General features: G+C 40.6%; 2 protein-coding genes across 3 annotated transcripts in view; one reads left to right on the plus strand and one right to left on the minus strand.

Moving 5' to 3' along the window:
- Positions 1–23,362, plus strand: part of LOC124605221 (ecto-NOX disulfide-thiol exchanger 2) — a 219,903-nt gene extending 196,541 nt beyond the window's left edge. For both annotated transcript variants that reach the window (XM_047136769.1, XM_047136770.1), the window contains exon 12: positions 22,902–23,362. In XM_047136769.1, coding sequence (XP_046992725.1) covers positions 22,902–23,119 — 218 coding nt within the window. In that variant the 3' untranslated portion in view covers positions 23,120–23,362. The remainder of the gene's footprint in view (positions 1–22,901) is intronic.
- A 186-nt stretch (positions 23,363–23,548) lies between these two features.
- The window catches only part of LOC124605222 (cyclic GMP-AMP synthase-like), a 207,608-nt gene continuing 203,912 nt past the window's right edge, over positions 23,549–27,244 (minus strand). The window contains exon 10 of the mRNA XM_047136771.1: positions 23,549–24,058. Within this exon, the coding sequence (XP_046992727.1) occupies positions 24,007–24,058 (52 nt within the window). The 3' untranslated portion in view covers positions 23,549–24,006. The remainder of the gene's footprint in view (positions 24,059–27,244) is intronic.

Raw genomic sequence — 27,244 nt, forward strand, 5'->3', positions numbered from 1 at the left:
AATGTTGGAGGGTCAGCTCTACCTGCCAACAATCTTTCTTGTGCCTGCAAACCCTGTGTGGACACTCCCATTCAGACTGTCCAACTTTCTTACAACTCTCACACTGAGGTTCCCAACAACTCTGCCAAATGTGACCAGGTTGTCCACAATTACAGCACAGGTTCCCCCATCCTGGTCACTGCATCTATATCTTGTAATGTCATCGCTGTTATTACAGCTGTGTTGAAGGTTTTTGGGTATTCCACTCACAAACCTCAAAAAATGCATATAGCACCCTTTGTTTTGCTTACTGCAGAATTGTGCATTTGGCATTGTCATCATCCATTAACTCATAATTTGATCAGAAAAAATTTTTTCTACAGAATCTCCCTGTCTTGTGCCATACCATTTAGAGCTCGTGATAAAACATAGGGGGTTTTCTCCTTCTGTACTGATCCACCAGTCCCTCCTCGAGGTCCTGAGAAGAGCTTTATGTAACTTCTGTAAGAATTAAAAAACAAATAACTTAAGTTGGATCAATCAGATACATAATTTTGTGGGGGAGGCAAACCAAAAACTTATATTTTGTTGGCAGAACACTTAGAAGATGCAGCAGGCCTATTAAAGAGGCTGCCTACACTAGTCTTGTTTGTTCTCTGCTAGAGTATTGCTGTGCTATATGGGATCCTTACCAGATAGCACTGATGGAGGGCATTGAAAATGTTAAAAGAATGCCAGCTTGTTTATTGCAAAATGGGTGAGAGACTGTCACGGACATGATAAGCAAGTTGGGATGGCAGTCATTAAGACAAAGACATTTTTCATTGCAGTGAGATCTTTTCACAAAATTTCAATCACAAACTTTCCCCTCTGTGTGTGAAAATATTTTATTGTCACTAACTTACATAGGGGAATCGATTATTATAATAAAATAAGAACAGCAAGAGCTCGCACAGAAATATTTAGGTATTCATTTTTCCCATGCTGTTGGAGAGTGAAATGATTGAGAACCCCCTGCCAGGCACTTAAGTGTGAACTGTGGTGTAGTTATGTAGATGTAGATACATTTACACACACACTTGCATCCCCTGTGAATTTTAACTGAAACATACTTAGTAACTGATCATCATTCTGTTCCCCCCAGTTTGCTGCAGTAAATTATATATAATGGTAAAAATATCTTCCCATGATCTGCTAGAAACAAGCCACCAGTGAACTGGTACTGGTATCTAGGACAGATAAGCACGCATTATGAGAGAACTGTTCCTCTGTCGTCTCCTGCAAACTATCAAGATCCTTACGTAGTTCTAAATTATCAGCTTCCATTTGAGCACCCTGGCCCAGCACATGTTGAATTATTTCCTGAGCTGAAACCTTTTCATCAGATGCCATTTTGAAGTTGGCATTTATGTATTTTTGTCCTGGTTTTGCTGCCTTTTGTTGCTGTGAATGTTGAACCACCATTACAGTCTCCACCAATACTTCTGACACCACTTGTAGGGAGTTAGCATGTGCTCTGGTGAAGGATGGCGGTTCAGGATGTATCGGAAGCCGTTCAGAGGAAGCAGAATGTCTTTATTAATTTATTAAAGGTTCAAGCCCTCATCTGGTGGCAGCTGGAAGGTGGACCTCAACTCACAGAACCCATGCCAGCGGAACACTGTAGTAGCACACAGGGCATAGTGATCATGAGCCCTAGACAATCCCAGCTGGCAGCCGAGGTGCCTCAGAGCTCATGCGGCTGGCTGACATGGCCCACTAAATAATTACATTGTGGTTTCATCGTACTCGTTTTTTCATTGTAATAGTGATTCCTGCTCTGATACTGAAGGGGAGGGGGGGGGACTGTCTTCAAAGAGAATTGAGACCTTGCCATCATATTGTTTATTTCTGTTTCTACTATAGTCACTTTTGTAAAAGAATAACCATGCAAAAATTGTGACATTAACAAGAAAAAGCTCAAGATGGGAATGAAATATCAACCTTACCTTGTAGAGAAACTTGCAAGTAGCAAATGATAATTCAAAGGCACATTATCCAGGACTGCTTTAAGATCTAGCATAATAGTACATTTGGAAAAATGTACATGTTGAAGTGTGTGTTTAATTAATGAACAATAGAACTTAATTTTTTCTCTTGAAGCAAAGCTGAGGATCAATAGTCAGACTGCAGTGCATAATGTGATAGTTGGAGCTCAGGAAATGGGAGGACATTAATACACATAAAAAGTGAAAATTATCTCATGCGTGGAGGACAATGTGGCAGGGTTGTTACCAATGGAGTAAAGCTTTGGAAATGTCCATGAACAAAAAAGCAATTTCGGATTCATGCACAATGTTAGCAAAACATTTTGCTACAGGTCCGGATTTTTATTTAATTTCATTTATATTGCGCACATCTCATTAGGGAAACAAATACCAAAGTCAGTGTATTAAAAACATTTATTGTGTTCAGCTGGGAAAAATATCAACATACCAATGCTTTTGTTTGGTAAGTTACAGCATCTTTGTTTTTAGACACATTTATTATGTTCTACGGCTTAAATGTTATTAAAAAGTAAATAAACAGTACACCTGACAAATGGAATTGTTTCTCGAAATTCAAATGTGTATAAGATAAATTCAAAAAATCATGACTGAAAAAATCATTTTATAATGTATAAAACAAAATTATAGACTAACAAGTGTCCATACTCCTGCAATCATTTATCAGTCTATGTTTTCTGAAGGTTTGATTGTAATTCTGCCATAATCTACAATGATTATCCAGTTCAGTGAAGTCCCTTGGTGGTACATTTATATTTTTTGAATGTGTCCTAAACAGCATCTGCCAAAACAATTTTCAAGTCATTTTGTCGATTTGCACACAATCTTGATGGCACTGAAGCAGATGAAGATACTCATCTGGCCCAACCTTCATTATGCTTGTCAGTCTATTTGACAAATTTAACTTACAGGTAAACAACTCCATAATATATGGGACTTCTTTCTTCACCTACAAAGACAGGGGAATGGCATGTCTTCCTATTATAGCGTATCAAGACACACAGGAGTTGGGGGGGGGGGGGGGATAAATTAGCAGATAACACTGTTATAGACAAGTGTGATGTGGATATTGTTACGTGATATGTCATCACACTGCAGTTAGTGACATCAGTGTTGTGGCAGTGTGAGAAAGAATTCTGGGAGTGCGGTATTGCAAGCTGAGGTCAGTGTAATCCATCTACTGGTCCACATTTACCCTCTTCCAGCCTCTGAGAGGGTATGAAATTATAATACTACGGCTTTGAACTGGATCTTGCCTGATGACACCTGTATACAATTGAAGGATGATACAATTCCTCTCTTAAAGTCCACACAACATGCCCAGTTAAACTGAAATTTGTGATGTTAGTTTTAGGACGAAAAGACCTGCTTATCAAGCACAACTTTTTGGAATGAATACCGACAACTCGCTAAATTGGAATGAATAGAAACAAACTTTCAGTTCTTGTGGCTCTTGGTCTGGAGTTCACAAATGGTTTCCATGTTTTGTACATTTAATCCCCAAATGATGGTTCCATACTAAAAAATTGAGTGTATTTAGGAAAATAGTGTTATTACATAAAGGCATGACTTGTTGCTTACTGAGGACAGGCTTTGGTTCTTAAGCTTACTGGTGACACAAAAACTGAAAGTTTATTTCTATTCATTCCAATTTAGCTAGTTTTGGTATTCATTCCAAAAATGTGCTTGATAAGCAGGTTTTTTCCTCCTAAAACTAACATCACAAAATTCAGTTTGATTTTACATTATCATATTGTATTTAATCAATATTGGACTTCCCTTATTGTTTTGTTCACCTTCCCTCAGGACTTAGGAGGTTTTATCAGCGACTAGTAACATACTGGACTCAGATTCATCAAGATTTGGGGGGGGGGGGGGGGGGGGGTAGGCCAATCAGACGGGAGTTTTCTGTTGATTCCCTGAGTCAGCTGAAGAGAATACAATGATGGTTCCTTTGAAAGAGACACAATTAATATCCTTTCTCCATCCTTGTCCTGTTCGAGCTTGTGTTCTGTCGTAATGACCTCATCATTAGTAGAATGATAGACCATAATCTTACATGCCTTCAGTGATTAATACATTGCTTTCAGGTGCAATTTTTTGTATGTTTTAATGCTGTGTGGCATACCACTCATGTATATTAAGAACAGTATTTGTCTTTAAAGTGTGTTGGTGGCTAAGTTGGTAAATGTCGTACTACAAATCTAAAGGCCTCTGGGATTCAAGTTTGACTGGGGAGTTGTTCTGTCAATTCATAACTTCTTTCATCTCAGGCAATAAGTTTCAGATGTGAAAAGTATGCCAAGCTGCACTGTAAGTTGGAATCCACATTAAATTGTAGATTGTTTCATAAGTGTCTGTGTAAGTCAGTTCTAAGATCAAAACAATGACATACAATGTCCAGTGAAGTCATGCCTAGTAAAGCATTGTAGTATTCAAACAGGTGTCCTGAGAAAATCCTATGTTATACATTTTTCATTTCTTGCCCCACTAATGTAATTTAATTGGAAGTCTTGTATTTACATCCTTCAGATACTACTTTCCAAATCTGAAAATAGTTACTTCTCTCACAGCTGTCTTACTTAATACTGGTATTATTTTATTGTCAGAGGTCCTTAATGCATTGTTTCAGGTACTTCTTTTGTGAATTGTAGTGTAGCAGGTTGTGTACTCTTAAAACTTACAAAGACAGTGCTACTCTGTGGAACTCCTTAACCTTCAGTCATCTTTATCTCTCATTGCTTCAGAGGCTCCAGTGAGATGAGTCTTTGCTGGTTTTGACTCTCTGGTTTTCTGCCAACGAGATATATTATTTATATTTGTGTGCATTCTTTTGACTGTGTGCTATGTGTTAGGCAACAACAGCATTGTAACTGCTGCATGAATTTTTTTAGATATATGTAATATCTGATCTTGAAAAAAGCATTATAATTTTATTTCACTATGGAATTTGCCTCTTGTGGTCTCTAGTCCATAATTTCTTATCAAAAGAACATCATTTGATGTATTCAGTCAACATACCTTTATGGAACTGTAGATTGCACAGGAGACATGTATGTCATTCAGATTTCTTGCCAGTCATTGAGATCTTTCGTTGCCACCACCACCACTACCACCACAGTCATTATCAATCAGCCATTTGGCATCTACCATCAAACTTTTCTATTGGGTCATTGTCCTGATATTTATTGTCTCTTGGAGTTCAGTAATGATCTTCCTGGGTCAGTCTAACATTCATTCACCAGGGTACATGATGCACCCCCTTCTATTTCATTTTTGTTATGCTCATAACCATGTCTTGCATTCCAGTCAATTTCCTGATTGATTTGTTTTCTCATCTCTCCATGAAATTCCCAAATGCATATCTCTGTTTGCATTAAATGTCCATGTCTCATTACCATAAGTAAAAATTGGAAATATGCATTAATTGTGAACTTCTAGTACCACACACATCGAAAACTTTGTTTTGAAAAATCCTCCAGGCCATCTTTACTCTTTTGTTTATTTCATTGTCTGTCTGTCTGGTCATTGTCTTGGTCTGGCTTAAAACACGCCTGGTTCAGTGCCTTACTTGTTCATTTGTTTTTTTTCCTTTTGATATGTTGGTTATATGTTATTTTTGTCTTATTGTAGTTTATGTTTAGGCATAGTTTCAAACTATTAAGTTCTTCCATTTGTTGGTGTTTACCTTTACTGGAGAAAAACAGCAAAAAATACAGGTAGGCAGTTCAGTTGTTTCCAGTTTAGAACTATGAAGACTTCCTTTAGGGATGCTGTGAACTGTTTCATTGTTACAGCATTTCTTTGCCCAAGTCTTTCAGTTTTGAATTTTCCGCCATCCCAATGAAGGCTAAGGGAAACTGCACCAGTGACATATCTACTCTTCATTATACGAGGGCTATCCACAAAGTACATTACGTTTTGGAGTTAATAATAAATAAAGTATTGGAAATTTTTTTTATTATATACAGATGAAAGCCACACTTAAATACTACTTTTCTACATAGTTGCCATTTAAATTAAGGCATTTATCGTAGCGATGGACGAGCTTGGAAATTCCTTCATCGTAAAATTCGGCCGCGTGCGCCTTCAACCACGTGGTGACTGTCTTTTGGGACAGTAAAGGTGTGATTTTTGTGGATTTCCTGGAATGAGGTACTACAATAAACTCTCAAAGGTATTGCCAAACTCTGCACAACTTCAGAAGAGCAATACAAAACAAGCGCAGGGAAAAGTTGGGCTCAAAGATCTTGCTGATTCACAACGCCCGGGCCCACACGGCAAATGCCACTCGTGAAGTTCTCGGATCTTTTAAGTGGGAGTTGTTTCCTCATCCGCCGTACAGTCCCGACCTGGCACCGAGCTACTTCCACTTATTCCCAGCAATGAAGAAGTGGTTGGCTATGCAGTGTTTTGATGACGATGCACAGCTTCAAGAAGAGGTAACCACGTGGTTGAAGTCGCAGGCGGCCAAATTTTACGACGAAGGAATTTCCAAGCTCGTCCATCGCTACGATAAGTGCCTTAATTTAAATGGCAACTATGTAGAAAAGTAGTATTTAAGTGTGGCTTTCATCTGTATATACACTCCTGGAAATGGAAAAAAGAACACATTGACACCGGTGTGTCAGACCCACCATACTTGCTCCGGACACTGCGAGAGGGCTGTACAAGCAATGATCACACGCACGGCACAGCGGACACACCAGGAACCGCGGTGTTGGCCGTCGAATGGCGCTAGCTGCGCAGCATTTGTGCACCGCCGCCGTCAGTGTCAGCCAGTTTGCCGTGGCATACGGAGCTCCATCGCAGTCTTTAACACTGGTAGCATGCCGCGACAGCGTGGACGTGAACCGTATGTGCAGTTGACGGACTTTGAGCGAGGGCGTATAGTGGGCATGCGGGAGGCCGGGTGGACGTACCGCCGAATTGCTCAACACGTGGGGCGTGAGGTCTCCACAGTACATCGATGTTGTCGCCAGTGGTCGGCGGGAGGTCCACGTGCCCGTCGACCTGGGGCCGGACCGCAGCGACGCACGGATGCACGCCAAGACCGTAGGATCCTACGCAGTCCCGTAGGGGACCGCACCGCCACTTCCCAGCAAATTAGGGACACTGTTGCTCCTGGGGTATCGGCGAGGACCATTCGCAACCGTCTCCATGAAGCTGGGCTACGGTCCCGCACACCGTTAGGCCGTCTTCCGCTCACGCCCCAACATCGTGCAGCCCGCCTCCAGTGGTGTCGCGACAGGCGTGAATGGAGGGACGAATGGAGACGTGTCGTCTTCAGCGATGAGAGCCGCTTCTGCCTTGGTGCCAATGATGGTCGTATGCGTGTTTGGCGCCGTGCAGGTGAGCGCCACAATCAGGACTGCATACGACCGAGGCACACAGGGCCAACACCCGGCATCATGGTGTGGGGAGCGATCTCCTACACTGGCCGTACACCACTGGTGATCGTCGAGGGGACACTGAATAGTGCACGGTACATCCAAACCGTCATCGAACCCATCGTTCTACCATTCTTAGACCGGCAAGGGGACTTGCTGTTCCAACAGGACAATGCACGTCCGCATGTATCCCGTGCCACTCAACGTGCTCTAGAAGGTGTAAGTCAACTACCCTGGCCAGCAAGATCTCCGGATCTGTCCCCCATTGAGCATGTTTGGGACTGGATGAAGCGTCGTCTCACGCGGTCTGCACGTCCAGCACGAACGCTGGTCCAACTGAGGCGCCAGGTGGAAATGGCATGGCAAGCCGTTCCACAGGACTACATCCAGCATCTCTACGATCGTCTCCATGGGAGAATAGCAGCCTGCATTGCTGCGAAAGGTGGATATACACTGTACTAGTGCCGACATTGTGCATGCTCTGTTGCCTGTGTCTATGTGCCTGTGGTTCTGTCAGTGTGATCATGTGATGTATCTGACCCCAGGAATGTGTCAATAAAGTTTCCCCTTCCTGGGACAATGAATTCACGGTGTTCTTATTTCAATTTCCAGGAGTGTAATAAAAAAAATTCCCAATACTTTATTTATTTTTAATTCCAAAACGTATCTAGCCTGTTCCTTTACCTAATAAAAATTTAATGTTATTCCTATGCAGTCAGTGATAATTTCAGTGAAAATCTTGTACATTACAGAAAGAAGGCTTGATGGTTCTGTAGTTTATACTTTTACGTCTCCAATCTACTGAAGAAGAATAATTACACCATTGTTCCAGTTTTGGAGGATTATGTTCTTTTGCATGTGCAAACGTTATGTAAACTGTCTTGTACGTTCTCCCTTTGGAACTTTTTCTCTCCTGCTGTAGAAGCATCATCTTTCATTGCTTTCCCTTTCTTCATACCTCAAAGTCCAGAAAGTCACTATTTTCATGATTTTTATCAGGATTGAAAGCTTGAATACCTATCAGTTGATGAGAATAGAAATGAGAAAGTGTTGTATATGCACATGTTGTTATTGCTAGAAAAGCTTTACTGCTTAGGTGAAGTAAGCATTTAGAATAAATTGTATTTTGGAAGCTGGAGGGTTTGATATTCAAAATGATTGCACCAGTCTGTGTCTTAGAGCTAGAATTGATTCAGAATGTTAATCTATGATGGCAGCAGATGGAGTACTGAGTAGACTGTCCTAGCAATGGGAAAGATTGTATCTTACCTTTAAAAGTGAATTGCAAAAAAACTATTGTTCTAAGACTGTATGTATTTAATGGAAAAATGTTATTTGTCCATCAGTGCGAGAAATGTTTGTTCTGAAAATGTGTGTGTATTTTTGGGACAGCAAATTATTTGTGGATGAGTGTAAGAAAGTAGTGCAGTTGTAAAACTTGCATTCGGAATCAAGGACAGCTGGTAGTGCAACTTGGTTACCTTACTGAAAGGAGCGATTGTATTCAAATATGTAGGTTTTTGCAGTCTGGGAATGACAATGTAAAGTAAATTTTAGAAAAAGAGAAGATATATTTCTGTGACAGATGTAAACTTTAAGTGCATGGGGTCCATGTGTATGGGACCAATTGCATAATACAATAACATTGCAATTACAGAAATAGAATGCCATTGATATTGGGGGGGGGGAGGGAATTGGGTAAACAAGAGACAAGACGTATTTTTCTTGACAGATGACCTGCTTATACAGTGAAAATGCACTAGCTAGCAAGGTGGGGAAATGAGGTAAGCAAGAGAAAAGATACATATTTCTTGACAGATGTGAAATGAGTGCATAGGTGTCCATGTGCAGGACCTGCTGCATAATAAAATAACATGGCAGTTACAGAAATAGGATCCATTGATCTGGGGGAAGTTTTGAGGTACGGCCCAAGTCCAAAGACAAGTGATACTTTAATAGAATTGTTAGACTGTTTCACCTGAACTACCTATATAGTGAAGCACATTAACTAGCAAGGTGGGGAGATGAGCCAGACATGAATTGAATTCTCAAATCATATTAATGACTATAGGCTGGGCCACCAGCTTTGTAAGTGGTTTTCTATGCTCATTTAGGCAAATGCTAGGCTCATCTCCAAATTTTGCTTAATAGATCCTGGATAGTCCATTGTTTGATAATAAACAAACAGATAGAACACAATCACACGAAGTCAGATGGTGCACACAACTTCCCTCCTTTAGGTTACCTAGACTGTGGCATCAAGAAGAGCATCCAGCTACAAATTTAAATAATTGAAATAAAATATGCCATATTGCGAAAAAATGGACCTTGTACTAAATGGGATAAAATGTATGGAAAAGGAGGAGGAAGTGAAACTGATTCACCTCAAGAGTTTCTATTGGTTGTATCTCAGAATTTTCTTTCCCTTACTTCCAAGATTTTAAACAAGCAGATCTCATATTCCCTAAAGTCACCAGGCTTTTTACTGTCTCATGTTTAGTGAGTTAAAGTGCTTATTCATTTTCCCCTCATTTAGTCATGTGCTCTTATTCATTAGCTATGGTTCATTTTGTCCTATTCCATTTCCGTAGTCTGTAGACTGGTTTGTTAATATTTTTCATGTATTTTTGTGTATTGTTCAACTCGGCTGCTTTTCCTTTCCTGTGACATTCAGATTTAATTTCAGATTCAGGATATCTCATTAGCATCTTTTGGCATTTATGTTGTAACTGCAAGATAGGTAGCAAAAATCAAACAATGGAGAATCCAGAATGGAATGTAACAATATTATGAAGAGGAAAGTTGCTACTGCCATATAGTGGAGATGCTGAGTCACAGATAGGTACAGTAAAAAGACTGCCACAAATAAAGCTTTTGGCCAGTAAGGCCTTCGTCAGTAACTAACACACACACACACACACACACACACACACACACACACACACACACACACACAAACAAACAACTGCAGTCTCAGGTTACTGAAACCACACTGGGAGCAGCAGCACCAGTACTTGATGGGAGTGGCGACTAGGTGGGGGTGAGGAGGAGGCTGGGGTGGGGAGGGAAGGGGAGGGATAGTACGGTAGGGGTGGTGGACAATGAAGTGCTGCAGATTAGACAGACGAAGGGACTGGATGTGTGAGGACAGTGACTAACGAAGGTTGAGGCCAGAAGGGTTATTTATGGGAACACAGGATGTATTGTAGGGGAAGTTCCCACCTGTGCAATTCAGAAAAGCTGGTGTTGGTGGGGAGGATCCATATGGCACAGGCTGTGAAGCAGTCATTGAAATGAAGGGTGTCATGTTCGCAGCATGCTCAGAAACAGGGTGGTCCACTTGTCTCTTGGCCACAGTTTGTTGGTGGCCATTCATGCGGACAGATAGCAGGATCTCCAGCCACTACTTAAATCCTTAGGCTCATCCCAGAAACTCTTCCCAGAATCCATCTCTCTACTCACCCTTACCACTCCCCACACTCCTTCCCTCTGCATGTTTCCTAAAGTCCATAAACCTAATCATCCAGGACGCCACATTTTGGCCAGTTACTGTGCACCCACTGAGAGAATCTCTGCTCTTGTAGACCAACACTTTCAACCTATTATCCAGAACCTATCCTCCTGTAGACCAACACTTTCAACCTATTACCAGAAACTACCCTCTTATACAAAAGATACCAACAATTTTCTCCACCAACTCTCCACGTGATGTACTCATCACTATTGAAGCACCTGGCTTTACGCAATTGAACACTACCTTTCCCAACACTCGATGGATTCCAAACCAACAACCTCCTGCCTAGTCGCCATAACCAACTATATCCACACCCACAATTGCTTCTCCTTTGAAAGCATTCCCTTAAAACAAATCCGGATTACGGCTATGGGCACCCGCATGGCACCACCCTATGCCAACCTATTCATAAGCCATCTAGAGGAAACCTCCCTAAAAACCCGTAACCCCAAACCCTTCACCTGGTTCAAATTCATTGATGACATCTTTGCGATCTGGATCAAGGGTGAGGACACCCTATCCACATTCCTTCAGAACCTCCACAACGTCTCCCCCATTTGCTTCACCTGGTCCTACTAAACCCAACAAGCCACTTTCCTAGATGTTGACCTTCACCTCAAAGATGGCTGCATCAGTACCTCCATCCATATCAAACTCACTAACCTCCAACAGTACCTCCACTTCGACAGCTGCCACCCGTTCCATACCAAGATGTCCCTTCCAGACAGCCTATCCACCTGTGGTCGTCGCACCTGCAGTGACGAGTGGTCCCTCTTGAAATATGCTGAGGGTGAAGCCTTCCCAGACCATAATTATCCTCCCAGCCTTGTACAAAAACAAATCTCCTGTGCCTTCTTTCCAGTCTCCCACCACCTCTGAAAGTCTCACCATCTGTCCACAGAGGAGCATTCCCCTTGTAGCTCAGAACTACCCAGGACTGGAGCAACTGAATTACTTTCTGTGCCAGGGTTTCGACTACCTCTTGTCATGCCATGAAATTAGGAATGCCCAAGCCCGCCCACTGTACTTACCACCCCTCCCACAGTGGTATTCCGCTGTCCACCGAACCTACACAATATACTCATCCATCCTTAGCCAACCCCTTACCTCATGGCTCACACTTTGTAGTAGACCTAGATGCAAGACCTGTCCCATACATTCTCCCAGCACCATCTACTCCAGTCCAATCACAGGACTACCTGTGAAGCCAGTCATGTGATTTACAAGCTAAGCTGCAACTACTGTGCTGCATTCTATCTGGGCATTGCAACCAACAAACTGTCTTTCCACATGAATGGCCACTGACAGTCTGTGGCCAAGAAACAGTTGGACCACACTGTTGCTGAGCACATTGCCAAACATGACATCCTTCATTTCAATGACTGCTTAACAGCCTGTGCCATATGAATCCTTGCTATCAACACCAACTTTTCTGAATTGCACAGGTGGGAACTTTCCCTGCAATACATTCTACATTTCCATAACCCTCCTGGCCTCAACCTTTGTTAGTCACTGCCCTCACCCATCCGGCCCCTTCCCTGTTCCCATTCTATCACTACACAACTGTCATTCCACAATCAATCTCGAGTCTTTTTACTTCTCTCCTTTCCCGCTACTCCCCTCTCTCTTGCCCTCCATCTAATCTGCAGCACTTCACTGTTCTCCACCCCTACTATATTATCCCTATCCCTCCCCACCCCAGCCCCCTCCTTACCCCCACCCACTCCCATCTGGTGCTGCTGCTCGCAATGTGGTTTCAGTTGTCTCTGAGACTGCATTCCTGTGTGTGTGTGTGTGTGTGTGTGTGTGTGTGTGTGTGTGTGTTGTCTGTTATTGATGAAGTCCTTATTGGCCGAAAGCTTTATTTGTGACAGTCGTTTTATTGTGCCTATCTGTGACTCAGCTTCTCCGCTACATGGTGAGTAGCAACTTTCCTTTTCATAACATTGGGTAGGTAGGAAAGTCATATAAACATACAAGGAGAATCTCCAAATTTTAACTGTGCTTTACAGATCTTGTATGCCATGTGTCATGATCAGTGTTAGTGACTAATTCGTGATGCACGTGAAGATCTTTTAAGTGGTCGCCTGTCCATGGCCATGAAGTTGTTGAATGTGCTGATGAGTTTTCACCTGTTGTGACCAATCAGGCCAACTGCCATGAATTTATATAATTCAAACATTCATTTGGCCAACGAAAGGCTTCAGCCACAAATGAGAAAAAAATGTCATTCACTGAGTACTAACAGCCAAGTATTCAGGTAACGTTATGGATTTTGTATTTGTAGACTTTTGATAAATTTTTGAGTTACTTCAGCATCCACAACAGTAGATATAATGGGAAAAGAAACCAGTTTTGTAACTGAATGAAGAATGTTTTGTCTGGCAGGATGAAGTTAAATGTTTTGGTTGCAGAGGTGTCCCACAATAGAAGAGATTTCAGATGAGACCTGGGAAAGTATATTGTTAATTATTGTACACTTTCGCTCTTTTCCAGATTGGTTCATGTCTGCACACAGCTTTTGCACGGGCTTTGTTACTTTATCTTGATGAAAAATACTCATTTATTACACCCATATTTAACATTGTTACTGTTTTTTCCCCTCTTCTAGTTTCTTTCCCCCACATAACAACCTCTTCCCTCAGACTGAGAGCCATAATTTGTATCAATTCCTTTGGTAATTACTTTGAATCTTCATCTATGCATAAAACATAGCAAATCAGTCTGCTGTGATTGCTTCACCTTTGGTCTGGTATTCACCTCTGTCAATAGGATTCCAACTCCTTTGAATGTTGGTATTACAAAATGCTTTACCTACAGCCACATTCACTAGCTGGGAGATATCAAACAATGTGTTCTGCATTATGAGAGACCTACAGATTTAATACCACTAATATAATAATGTTTGTGTAGTATATTAAAGATGTAGCAGATAGTTTTAATCGTAATATTTGTCATATTGAAAGTGTAAGGTTGTCTATGAGTAAGCATTATTGTATTATTTTGCTGCCAAATGGTGACAAAATATCTGTGTGGTACAAACATAGCCAACTAGATTCAACAACAAACCTGTATACTTCATCAAAATGTAGTAGCTTCTAAAACATTATTAACACAATGACTACTGCAAGGTCACCAGCGGACATGGCAGAGACCCATACCTAATGCTGTGTGCACGTCGTCGGCCACAGACTCCATTGTATTTAGTGCAGTATACCTTCTGACAGTGTGTAAAGTTGCAGAAAGCAAAGTTCAAAACATAGAACATAATATTGTACCAGATTTCCTGTATACTGGCGTAAATTCAATCAAGTAATACAAATTAACACAGTACTTCACTATACATTGCACTAAACATAGTGTAGTGTATGGCCATGAGGGCTGGCATGCAAGTGTGATCCTCTGCTATGTCTGCCGGCAGACTCGCAGCAGGCAGTGTGTTGCAGGAGAAACAGGGTACAAAATTTTGCGTCACAAATTCCGGAAAGCTCCTCAAACGTTTGGCGTTGCTGTAAGGCTAAGCACAAGTTGAGACGCGTATAGCACGTGTGAGGTGATGCGACTCTACAGCACGATGCCATGTTCCGCACATGTAGCACTGGTCCAACTCGTATTGCTATGCATATACATACTTCGCATGTGCCGCTTGGCGATGCTCTGTGCTGACAGAACCAAAGTGCGCACACCATGTTACCTTTCTCAAACAATTTTACAGAAAGTATTCACTGAAAATATTTGATTTTTGCCTTATTTGTCGTGTTATATGTAAGCTTCGGGGCGAAGTACCCATCATCTCGCTAATGGTCATGCTTATTGTGATATACACATTTTAGTAAGACACTACACAAAACTCAAAAAGTTTGCAATGAAAAACAGTGGTCACTATGATGATGCATTTGGTGTGTATTACACTATATGTTGCTGTGTATGAAATTTAGCCAACATATTGAATTTTTATTTAGACTTGGGAAGAAGTCTCTATCTATTCCGATCTCGAGAAAATGAATACTATGTAGCGCATTCACTCCTGATCTTACCCCCACGGGAATGAAATATTCTTACATTCCTTGTATCTCCTAAACCACTCGAGACATCGAAACGAAATTTTGACGAATGATGGCACACAAGGAGGAGAGTACTTTGCCATGTCGTCAACAGATTGAACTTTTATCTATGATGATATACCAGAAGTTGTACTTTCTGTTTTATTTTTTTCATTCCAGTGACTGTAATTCTTTAAGAGTTATCAACAGCGAGTAAGACATGAAATTTCTTCTCTTAACGTTACCACAAACCAACACAACGAGGTTTTTCGTAAGTTATTGAGCTCTCTGGTCACCAATTACTGTTTAATGAGACACTCTGTTTCAGAATTCTGTCACAATACCTGCTGCAAAAATGAGTTTGTGCAAATTATATTGTGTTTTGGCAAAAGAAGTACTCTCAAATCTGTCAACAAGCGAAATGTGGTCATCACTCATAAATGGTGATGCTTCTTCGAATAAGAAAAGGTTAACAATTCTCACAAAAATATATCACCAATTCTGTTGGAATTTTGGTTGAATCTCAAACCCGTCATATTTTTAACAATGAGCAACTGGAATAGAAACTTACCAAAGGATTTTTCCTATTCTTCATCTGAGCAGTATCAAAGTAATGACGAGCATACCCTTCAAGTGGAATGACACACTAGTGCCTGATGCTGGTTACTCGCCTGCCTTGCCAAACTGACAATGCATGATTTGCGATATTAAAATAGTTATTATTGATAAAAGTAAACAATTTATTTGTGGCACAATGCCAGCTGAGAATAATGCACGTGACAAGAATGCGGAAGCTAGCCAAGTGTGCTTTGTGAGAATAAGAGTTCACATCATTAGAAAAACATTGTCGTGAAAGTAGATCTGCCTTTGTCAGCAATACATTTCAACAAAATAAATATATCAAACCACCACACTTTTTCCGGATACTCACACTTTTGGAATAATACTGACCACTGCTTCATTTGTGTAGCCTGTTATGTAATTAGTTTAGTAATGCTGATAGCGTGTATGCAACCTCTGAAATGCTTTTTCTCATCACTACAAGCTGATTAAAACATCGTTATTTGTGAGGGCTTCTCGATTGTTTCTAACTTATTGTGGAAATTTCATGTCCACATGTACGAAGTATAATGCTAGTGAAATCTATGTACTTCATATTTCAGATGCTTTTTACCACGAGCACAAAGGGGTCATACCTGTGGAAATTACGCCTTTTGAAATTACGCCTTTTCGACTTTTTGTAACAGATTGTAGAGATACGTCAACATAATAGGCAGCAAGTAGATAACCTTGTTTTACTTTCCTGCCTTGCTTCTAGATAATATGATTTTATAATATTCCTTACTTCCTTATTCACTACCCCCACTATGAATCATCTGTCCCTTGTCACGATCTGAAAACATTTTGTAGCCACTTCCCATGGCTAATGGCTCACCAGTTTGTGAACAGTGCATTTTTCTAGACAAAAGAATAAACAAAACAAAAAAGTATACAGATATGTGTAACTGAAAACTATTATGAACTAATGAAAAGATATGGAGTGCTTAAATGTCGAAAAATGAAACACTACCCGGTGACAATAAAACTCAGTATACTGTAAGGCTGATTTTTCGGCTGGGCAATACTTCCACTGCCCATATGCGCCATGCTGAAGTGAGCATATGGCAGGACTACATCCCGTTCCCCGCCTCACTCCTCCCGCGGTGAGAAACTGTGCCGCAACCATAATGCAGCGCGACCTGGTGCAGGCGTGTGTTGCGTCCCAGTCGCGTAGCGCTGCAATTTCCACAATTTTTAGGAATTAATCTTTGAATACCTTTCAGTTCCCTATATGTAAGGGGATCATGACACCAAAATTTGTGAATGACATGGCAGTGGTGCACATGAGCAGTATGAGGAGTCATTATTCCCGAGCTCCATCACTGTGAATGGAACAAGAGGAAATGTTAATTTTGTTATAATAAACTTTACTCTAAGCTACAGAGTGGTTTGCAGAGCATATATGTTGAGGTGCAAATGCTAAAAAGCAGTTGGGGTAAGGAACCATGAACACTTTCAGAATAATCTTGACTTCCTTTGACACTTTTTTACACTGTTATTATTCTTAGCACAGGAAATGGTGATCAGACAGGTCTGCAGGTGTCATTTCACGAACTTAATGTAGATTAGTGCTTCATACTTCATACTTTGATATATACTCTATCATGGGATTTGTTATTGTCAGTGACTCATTCATTTAGAGAACACTAGATGATAAAAATGAACTGCATTCAGATAACAAGCATCTCATTTTCAGTGTGCTTCCAGCACAACTGAGTGAGAAAAAGTGATAAACCTCATGTCTTGATATCTAGGTTGAAAGGTTCCCTAGTTACACACTCCTATTTTGGACACGAGTTCCTCACAACAATTAAGAAATTTTCTCCGTATGTTGCTGTTGTTGTGGTCTTCAGTCCAAAGAATGGTTTGATGCAGCTCTCAATTATACTCTGTCCTGTGCAAGCCTCTTCATCAAGCCTCTTTGTCTCCAAGTAACTACTGCAGCCTACATCCCTCTGAATCTGCTTGCTGTATTCACCTCTTGATCTCCCTCTATAATTCCCCCCCCCCCCCCCCCCCCACACACACACACACACACACACACACACTTCCCTCCAGTACTAAATTGGTGATCTCTTGATGCCTGAGAAAGTGTCCCACTAATCGATCCCTTCTTTTAGTCAGGTTGTACCACAAATTTCTCTTCTCCCCAATTCCATTCGGTACTTTCTCATTTGTTACATGATCTACTCATCTAATCTTCAGCATTCTTCTGTAGCACCACATTTCAGAAGCGTCTATTCTCTTCTTGTCTAAACTGCGTATTATCCATGTTTCACTTCCATACTGGGGGATAGGCTACAACCCTGTCTCCCTCCCTTCTCAACCACTGCTTCCCTTTCATGCTCATCAACTTTTATAACAGCCATATGGTATCTGTACAAATTGTAAATAGCCTTTCATTCCCTGTATTTTACCCCTCCCACCTGTAGAATTTGAAAGACAGTATTCTAGTCAAACTTGTCAAAAGCTTTCTCTAAGTCTACAAATGCTATAAATGTGGGTTTGCCTTTCCTTAACCTATCTTCTGTGAGAATTCATATGGTGAATATTGCCTCGCGTGTTCCTACATTTCTCTGGAATCCAAACTGATCTTCTCCGAGGCTGGCTTCTACCAGTTTTTCCATTCTTCTGTAAAGGATTCGTGTAAGTATTTTGCAGCCGCAACTTATTAAACTGATATTCCAGTAATTTTCACACCTGTTGGCACCTACTTTCTTTGGAATTGGGATTATTATATTCTTTTGAAGTCTTAGAGTATTTCACCTGTCTCGTACATCTTGCTCCCCAGAGCTACCAGTAGCTCTAAAGGAATGTTGTCTACTCCTGGGGCCTTGTATTGACTTAAATCTTTCAGTGCTTTGTCAAATTCTTCATTGAGTGTCATATCTCCCTTCTCATCTTCCTCTACATCCTCTTGCATTTCCATAATATTGCCCTCAAGTACATCTCTCTTGTATAGACCCTCTGTATACTCCTTCCATTGTTCTGATTTCCCTTCTTTGCTTAGGACTGGTTTTCCATCTGAGTTCTTCATATTCATACAGGTGGTTCCCTTTTCGCCAAAGGTCTCTTTAATTTTTCTGTAGTGATATATGCTTCTACACTCTTAAATTTGTCCTCTGCCCATTCCTGCTTAGCCATTTTGCACTTTCTGTCGATCTCATTTTTTAGACCTTTTGTATTCCCTTTCACCTGCTTCATTTATTGCATTTTTATATTTTGACCTTTCATCGACTAACTTCAGTATCTCTCTGTGTTACACAAGGATTTCTACTAGCTCTCGTCTTTTTACCTACTTGACCCTCTGCTGCCTTCACATTTTATCTCCCAGAGCTACCCATTCTTCTTCTATTGTATATCTTTCCCCTGTTGTTGTCAATCATTCCCTAATGCTCCCTCTAAAACCCACTACAACTTCTGGTTCTTTCAGTTTATCCAGGTCCTATCTCCTTACATTCCTTCCTTTTTGCACCTTCTTCAGTTTTAATAAAGTGTCAGTAGAAGCCTTCCTAAGAGACAATCTCCATTCCTTCCGAACTGACGGTGCAAATGTAGACGAGATGTGGCTGAAATTCAAAGATATAGTAGCAACAGCAATTGAGAGATTCATACCTCATATATTGGTAAGAGATGGAACTGATCCCCCATGGTACACAAAACAGGTCTGAACGCTGTTGCAGAGGCAACGGAAAAAGCATGCGAAGTTCAGAAGAACGCGTAATCCCGAAGATTGGCTAAACTTTACAGTCGCGCAAAATTTGGCACGGACTTCAATGCGAGATGCCTTTAATAGGTTCCACAACAAAACATTGTCTTGAAATTTGGTAGAAAATCTGAAGAAATTCTGGTTGTATGTAAAGTACACAAGTGGCAAGACGCAGTCAATACCTTCGCTGTGCAGTGCCGATGGTACTGTTACCGACGACTGAGCCACTAAAGCGGAGTTATTGAACGCAGTTTTCCGAAATTCCTTCACCAGGGAAGACGAATGGAATATTCCAGAATTTGAAACACGAACAGCTGCTAGCATGAGTTTCTTAGAAGTAGATACCTTAGGGGTTGCGAGGCAACTCAAATCGCTTGATACGGGCAAGTCTTCAGGTCCAGATTGTATACCGATTAGGTTCCTTTCAGATTACGCTGATACAATAGCTCCCTACTTAGCAATCACATACAACCGCTCGCTCACCGATACATCTGTACCGACAGATTGGAAAATTGCGCAGGTCGCACCAGTGTTTAAGAAGGGTAGTAGGAGTAATCCATCTAACTACAGACCTATATCATTGACGTCGGTTTGCAGTAGGGTTTTGGAGCATATACTGTATTCAAACATTATGAATCACCTCGAAGGGAACGATCTATTGATACGCAATCAGCATGGTTTCAGAAAACGTTGTTCTTGTGCAACGCAGCTAGCTCTTTATTTGCACAAAGTAATTGTCGCTATTGACAGGGGATCACAAGTTGATTCCGTATTTCTAGGTTTCCGGAAAGCTTTTGACACCGTTCCTCACAAGCGACTTCTAATCAAGCTGCGGGCCTATGGGGTATCGTCTCAGTTGTGCGACTGGATTTGTGATTTCCTGTCAGGAAGGTCACAGTTCGTAGTAATAGACGGCAAATCATCAAGTGAAACTGAAGTGATATCAGGTGTTCCCCAGGGAAGCGTTCTGGGACATCTGCTGTTCCTGATCTATATAAATGAATTGGGTGACAGTCTGAGCAGTTGTCTTAGGTTGTTCGCAGATGATGCTGTAATTTACCGTCTAGTAAGGTCATCCGAAGACCAGTATCAGTTTCAAAGCGATTTAGAAAAGATTGCTGTATGGTGTGGCAGGTGGCAGTTGACACTAAATAACGAAAAGTGTGAGGTGATCCACATGAGTTCCAAAAGAAATCCGTTGGAATTCGATTACTCGATGAATAGTAAAATGCTCAAGGCTGTCAATTCAACTAAGTACCTTGGTGTTAAAATTACGAACAACTTCAGTTGGAAAGACCACATAGATAATATTGTGGGGAAGGCGAGCCAAAGGTTGCGTTTCATTGGCAGGACACTTAGAAGATGCAACAAGTCCACTAAAGAGACAGCTTACACTACACTCGTTCGGCCTCTGTTAGAATATTGCTGCGTGGTGTGGGATCCTTACCAGGTGGTGGGATTGACGGAGGACATCGAAAGGGTGCAAAAAAGGGCAGCTCATTTTGTATTATCACATAGTAGGGGAGAGAGTATGGCAGATATGATACGCGAGTTGGGATGGAAGTCATTAAAGCAAAGACGTTTTTCGTCGCGGCGAGATCTATTTACAAAATTTCAGTCACCAACTTTCTCTTCCGAATGTGAAAATATTTTGTTGAGCCCAACCTACATAGGTAGGAATGATCATCAAAATAAAATAAGAGAAATCAGAGCTCGAACAGAAAGGTTTAGGTGTTCGTTTTTCCGCGCGCTGTTCGGGAGTGGAATGGTAGTGAGATAGTATGATTGTGGTTCGATGAACCCTCTGCCAAGCACTTAAATGTGAATTGCAGAGTAATCATGTAGATGTAGATCTAGATCTAGATGTTCACAACCAGTAAATTGTGGTCAGAATCCGCATCTGCCTCTGGAAATGTCTTATTATTTAAAATCTGGCTCCTAAATCTCTGTCTAACCATTATATAATCAATCTGAAACCTTCCGGTGTCTCCAGGTCTTTTCCATGTATGCAACCTTTCCTCATGGTTCTTAAACCAAGTGTTAACTATGATTAAACTACACTTTGTGCAAAATTCTACCAGGTGGCTTCCTCTTTCATTCTTTTCCCCCAGTCCATATTCACCTACTACTTTTCTTTCTCTCTCCTTTCCTCCTATTGAATTCCAGTCCCCCATGACTATTAAGTTTTCAGCTCCCTTAACTACCTCAAGAATTTCTTTTATCTCATCATACATGTCCTCAATCTCCTCCTCATCTGCGGCAATCTCCTCCTCATCTGCGGTGCTATTTGGCATGTAAACTTGTACTACTGTGGTGGGTGTGGGCTTCATGTCTATCTTGATCTTATTAAACCTACTCCTGCATTATCCCTTTTGATTTTGTATTTATAACCCGTTATTCACCTGGCCAGAAGTCCTGTTCCTCCTCCCACCAAACTTCACTAATTCCCACCATATCTAACTTTAACCTAGCCATTTCCCTTTTTAAATTTTCTAACCCACCTGTTCGATTAAGGGATCTGACAATCCGCACTCCTATCCGTAGAATGCCAGTTTTGTTTCTCCTGATGATGACGTCCTCCTGAGTAGTCCCTGCCCAGAGATCCAAATGGGGGACTATTTTAACTCCAGAATGTTTTATCTAAGTGGATGCCATCATCATTTAACCAGCGGTAGAGCTGCATGACCTTGGGAAAAACTATGGCTGCAGTTTCCTCTCGCTTTCAGCCGTGTGCAGTACCAGCACAGCAAGGCCGTTTTGGTTAATGTTACATGAGCAGATAGTCTGTCATCCAGACTGTTTCCCCTGCAGCTACTGAAAAGTCTGTCTGGCTTCTCAACAGATACCCCTCCATTGTGGTTGTACCAGTGGTACTGCTATCTGTGTTGCTGAGGCATGCAAGCCTCCCCACCAGTGGCAGGGTCCTTGGTTCATGGGTGGCAGTTTCTCTTGTGCCATTTATTTGTATTTCTTTCACAATTTTGTTTCATGTTTATTAATTCGTTAGTTCTTTTGTTTATGAATTTTCTATTAGTACTCTAAATTATGTAGTGACTTGTTCTATGACCAATTGGATTTAGTTTCCATGCTCCCCATAAAACTTGATAAATAAATAAAGGTAAAATTTGAAACCTACTTTGAAATAAATTTAACTCATGATTACTGCAGAAATAGTTAAGAGTGTGTCACCACCATGCCAGGCTAGGACACAGCGCCATGCGTACCTTGAGACAGACGAAATCATATGTCGATTCATGTTACTGAACAATGGAATTAATTACTATGATAGATAGTATGGCTGCTTCTGTAACTTGTGTTTTTCCAAAGTTGCAATATCGTAGCAAAACCTTTAAAGTCTCAAAACTATTTTCAGAGCAAATCATAATCTATTTCAGTTCTTGCGAAGGAATTGTTTTTGCAAGCTATGATACTATGTATTCTGTGTATGTGTCCGCTTTTGTCATGAACATCTCACTGACATGTGGACTTCCCTTCATCCCAAAGTTTCATGCATTAGATTCTAGTTTTCGTCTTGATTTATATTTGGCAACAGTTTCCCTAACTTCAGAATTTATTTGTAAGATGTACACAATATCACTGAAAATTTTATACTGTTTGCAGGTCTTATATCAACATTTCTGCATGTGCATCCATTTGGAGCTGGAGTTGACTATGTGTGGTCCTACTTGCAAAAACTGGAACCCACTCTCCGACCAGGGGAAGTTGAGACACTTATGAGCCGATTCCCAACTGTTTTTCGTCAAGAATTATCTGGCATTGGTGCAAATATGGAAAGACGATGGCTATTTGCTGGATTTGAATCTAAACCTTCTCTGTGACTGAAATATGATATATTTTTAGATAATTTAATTTATGAATTCACAGTAAACTGTTTAATTGTGCGATTATTATCTGTTAGTCACCACCTTTTCTGTGCTTTCCATTCAATACTTTTTTCTTTTATAAAATATCAGATGTGTTCAGTAGTTATAATCTTCAGTTTCATAGTTTACAGTGTATTCATCATTGTTAAAGGTTTCAATGAGATAAAGTCAGTAAATAAATGTATATATTTTGCTTCATACTGTATATTCTGGGACATTATGAATGAAAAATATTTCCAGGCATAACATCTTAAATTTTTGATGTTTTCTCCAAAAGACTTGATTTGAAACAAATAATTTATCCAGTAAAAAATAGCTGACAAAAACAGATTACACTGCTGGAATGATGTGAAACTGTGCGTTAAAAATAACATATACAAAATGTTTTAGTAAAAAAGTAAGTTTTTTATTTTTCACTCCTAAAAATACGGCCTCTCACTGTGCATTACAATGGCACAATGAGCAACTGTAGGTGTTTTCTGTAGTTTCAAGTTAAGTGTGAAAATTAAGGACTTTGTCTGATTTCCTTTCCATGCAATTAATTTCTATCTGAGCAGTTTCTTTTCCTTCTTATTTGAAGATACAAAGTTCAAATCATTGAAATACCACATCAGCCATTAGCTGTCTTTTCCTTTATTTGGTAAGGCACCTAGGTTGCGTCATAGATATAGTATTATGTGAAGATTTTCAGTATGCATAACAATTTTTCATGAACTTCTTCAGTGCAGTATAAAATTACTGACATAACACATCTGCAGTTGTTCACACACGCTTACAGAATTTTTGATGGTAATTCCAGAAATGAGTCATTGTGTGTAGAATACACATTACATCACACTTAATCAGTTCCGCAGGGTAAGTGAGGCAAGTGCGTGTGACACTCCACTGGCAGAACTGTTGAGAAACAAACAATATTAATTAGTCAAAAATACAGCATGGCAAGGGGGGGGGGGGGGGGGGGGAGGGAGAGAGAGAGAGAGAGAGAGAAATGGGAGGTGGAGGGGATAGCTATAATATTCACATAAAAACCAAGATTATAGTCAATGCTCTGCCTACCAGTACCAGTTTCTTTTCTCCCCCTTCAATCACCTTGCCAAATAGCGTATGTGACCAGAAGGATAACAGCATATTGTAGTATATATGTGGTGTCTGTCCTTTCAGCATGTCCAAAAGAAGGAACACAATTTTGATCTTGCAGCCACTGTGAATCATGACGCAAAGGAATGTAGTATATATGTGGTGTCTGTCATTTCAGACATGTCCAAAAGAAGGGACACCACTTTGATCAAGACACAAAGGAATTAATGACATTAAGGAATTAATGACATTTAGTTGCTTGTGGGAATTTATTTACTTAAATGGAGAAGTTGAAAATCTGTGCCGGACCAGGATTTGATCTTGGGTTTCCTTCTCATTAGGCTGATGCTCCGAGTACTAAGTCATCCGGATACAGTGGTCATCGCAACTGCAGACTCATTACCCTCATTATTAGTAGCATGTCACCAATTCCCATAAGAGTTCAAGCGGGGTGTGTATCTGCACTGAAGGAATCATTGGCCAGCCTCACCTTAATTATAATTTGTGTCATACAACAATATTTAACTTGACCTGGTTTCAACACTAACTATGGGTGTCTTCATCAGAAAATCCAAAACAATTACCTAAGAAGATTACAAAACCATTAACATAGAGGAAAACCAAGAATAGATGGTTATTATACTGAACATATTTATGAGGTGACTGCACTCAGATGTAGTGATAGATGAACAGATTTGTAAGCAAAATGCTCTCGCCATATAAAATAACTTCTTAAAATCATATTTCAAAACCATATAAAAATTACAGGTATTCAAACTAACACAACAATGGGACTTGCCAGTAAAAATTATAGGTACATAATGTAGCACACTGTACACCACTTATGACTGTAAGATGAGACAGGCACTGGAGGTGGCATCAGACTAAGATTTCATATCCACAACGTGGATGTGAAACAAATTGCGCCATCTATTAACAGTCGAAGAAATCAGCTGCTTCTAATAACAAAAATATTTTAAATAGCATATAAGTGTTCATCTTGCAAGTCAACAGCCAGTATTATACTAAATAAAAATTTATACAGGAGACTTGAGAAAATCTGAAATGAAATATATTAAATTATTCGTAGGGGCCGCATAGCGTGTGGAACCTCAAAGAAAGTTTAGTGTCCTAACAGGTCGCATGTCCTGAAAATGAGCTAAAAGAAAATTACTAATTATTTTTTAGTGCGGTGCCCAACAATGGTCAATGTTCCGTTAAGGATATATAAAATACTCGGGATACTAAAGGCTTAGCTTTACAAATCAGTACACAAATTTTTATGAACAACTATATTTTTGTTTTGTTTACAACTTACGTGCCATTATTAGGCCTTCTGTGAATAATCGAAATGTTATCTTCGTATGTGGAGTATGAAAGAACGCATAGATCAGATGTTTTGAATGCTTGAGAGACTGCATGAACATTCTGGCCAGAGCAACAGTCAAACACCCTCTGTACTGAGGTAAGTCAGAACAGCACAGGTATGCAGTCTTGTGTTATCTTGTTGAAAGATGCAGCATTTTTACCTGTTGTCATGCCAAGAGAAGCCCCAATGACAGTTGTAGTGCTGACAGTCTGCAGTGCTCCAAAGATCATGAGACTGTCAGTGTAGATACTTTTCTTGCTTCTAAGAAGTCCCATTTCCTGGCATATGAAAAGTGACATGCCTATACAATCCTGCATGACAAGCAAACAATGTGTTTCCTCTCTCTGGCACTAGTTGCACGGGACCACTGGGATCCAACATGGCATTGCCCTGCTGAACCAACTGTTTTCGTATTTGCTTGACTGTCATTAGATCTGAACTAAGTAAATGTATTTAAGAACTGTTTGATCTGTTTCTTATCAGCAATTTTACTGGTTTCCAGTCCTCTCAAGGTGGATGCATTCAGAGATACATTTCTGTATCTGTGTGAACAAGGGCCTATACACAGCATAGCTTTTGTTGAATAGATGAAGGCATCTGCCACATCTGGTAAGATATGAGGTCCAAGTTTTTACCCAAAACTTTATGCTAAATATTCATCGAAACATATACATACAACAATGGCACAAATATAATCTGCACATTTAATTTTGAGCTGGGGAGGGATGTATATAAAGTTCAGAATAGTGTCACTCTTAATCACATTGTTTAATGTTGTAATAAAAGATAAATTGCATGGAAAGACATGTGTTCAAATTACCGTCTTCAGTGAGGTCACTGTTAATTTCATGTCCAGTATTTGTTTCATAACTGTCTGTTTTTTCATCACTCTCCTCCAAAAGTAAGTTCTCCTCACAACCATCCAAGGCATTGGACATGTAGCACATCTTGAACCTTTGGCTGGCAGAACCTGGTGATGCTGTGCACCATCAAGAGGGAATTCTACGAGGGCGGTTCAGAAAGTAACCTCCGATTGGTCACAGTGCGGGTTGTGGGGGGAGTAGCGACGCCATCTGTGCGTTCACGCACTCAACAGGTCAGTCGGCATCAAGCCGTGGTCGAGTGAACGTCGTACCTGCACTAGTTTAGTTTTAGTGGCAGTTTGAAATGTGTGCTGCAAAACCCCGCCAAATGTGAAGTGCGTGCTGTCATAAGGTTTTTTACAGCCAAAGGATATTCTGCAGCAGCTATTCATCGTGAGCTTTGTGCCGTGTACGGACCAAGAGTTATGAGTGAAGGAGTTGTCCGTGAATGGGTACGTTTATTTAAAAGTGGACGAGAAAACGTTCATGATGAAGAGAGGAGTGGTAGACCATCATTGGTGACTGACGAACTCGTTCAGACAGTTGATGCAAAAGTTCGTGAAAATCGACGTTTCTCAATGTCAGAGTTGTCTACTGGTTTACCACAGATTTCTAAGACTCTCTTGTACGAGATAGTGACAGCAAGATTGGGTTACCGTAAGTTCTGTGCACGATGGGTGCCCAAAATTCTTACCGACCACCACAAAACTCAAAGAATGGCCTCTGCATTAGACTTTCTGTCACGTTATGAGGACGAAGGAGAACCATTGT

The sequence above is a fragment of the Schistocerca americana genome, chromosome 3 (assembly GCF_021461395.2).
Source record: "Schistocerca americana isolate TAMUIC-IGC-003095 chromosome 3, iqSchAmer2.1, whole genome shotgun sequence".
Taxonomy (NCBI): Eukaryota; Metazoa; Arthropoda; class Insecta; order Orthoptera; family Acrididae; genus Schistocerca; species Schistocerca americana.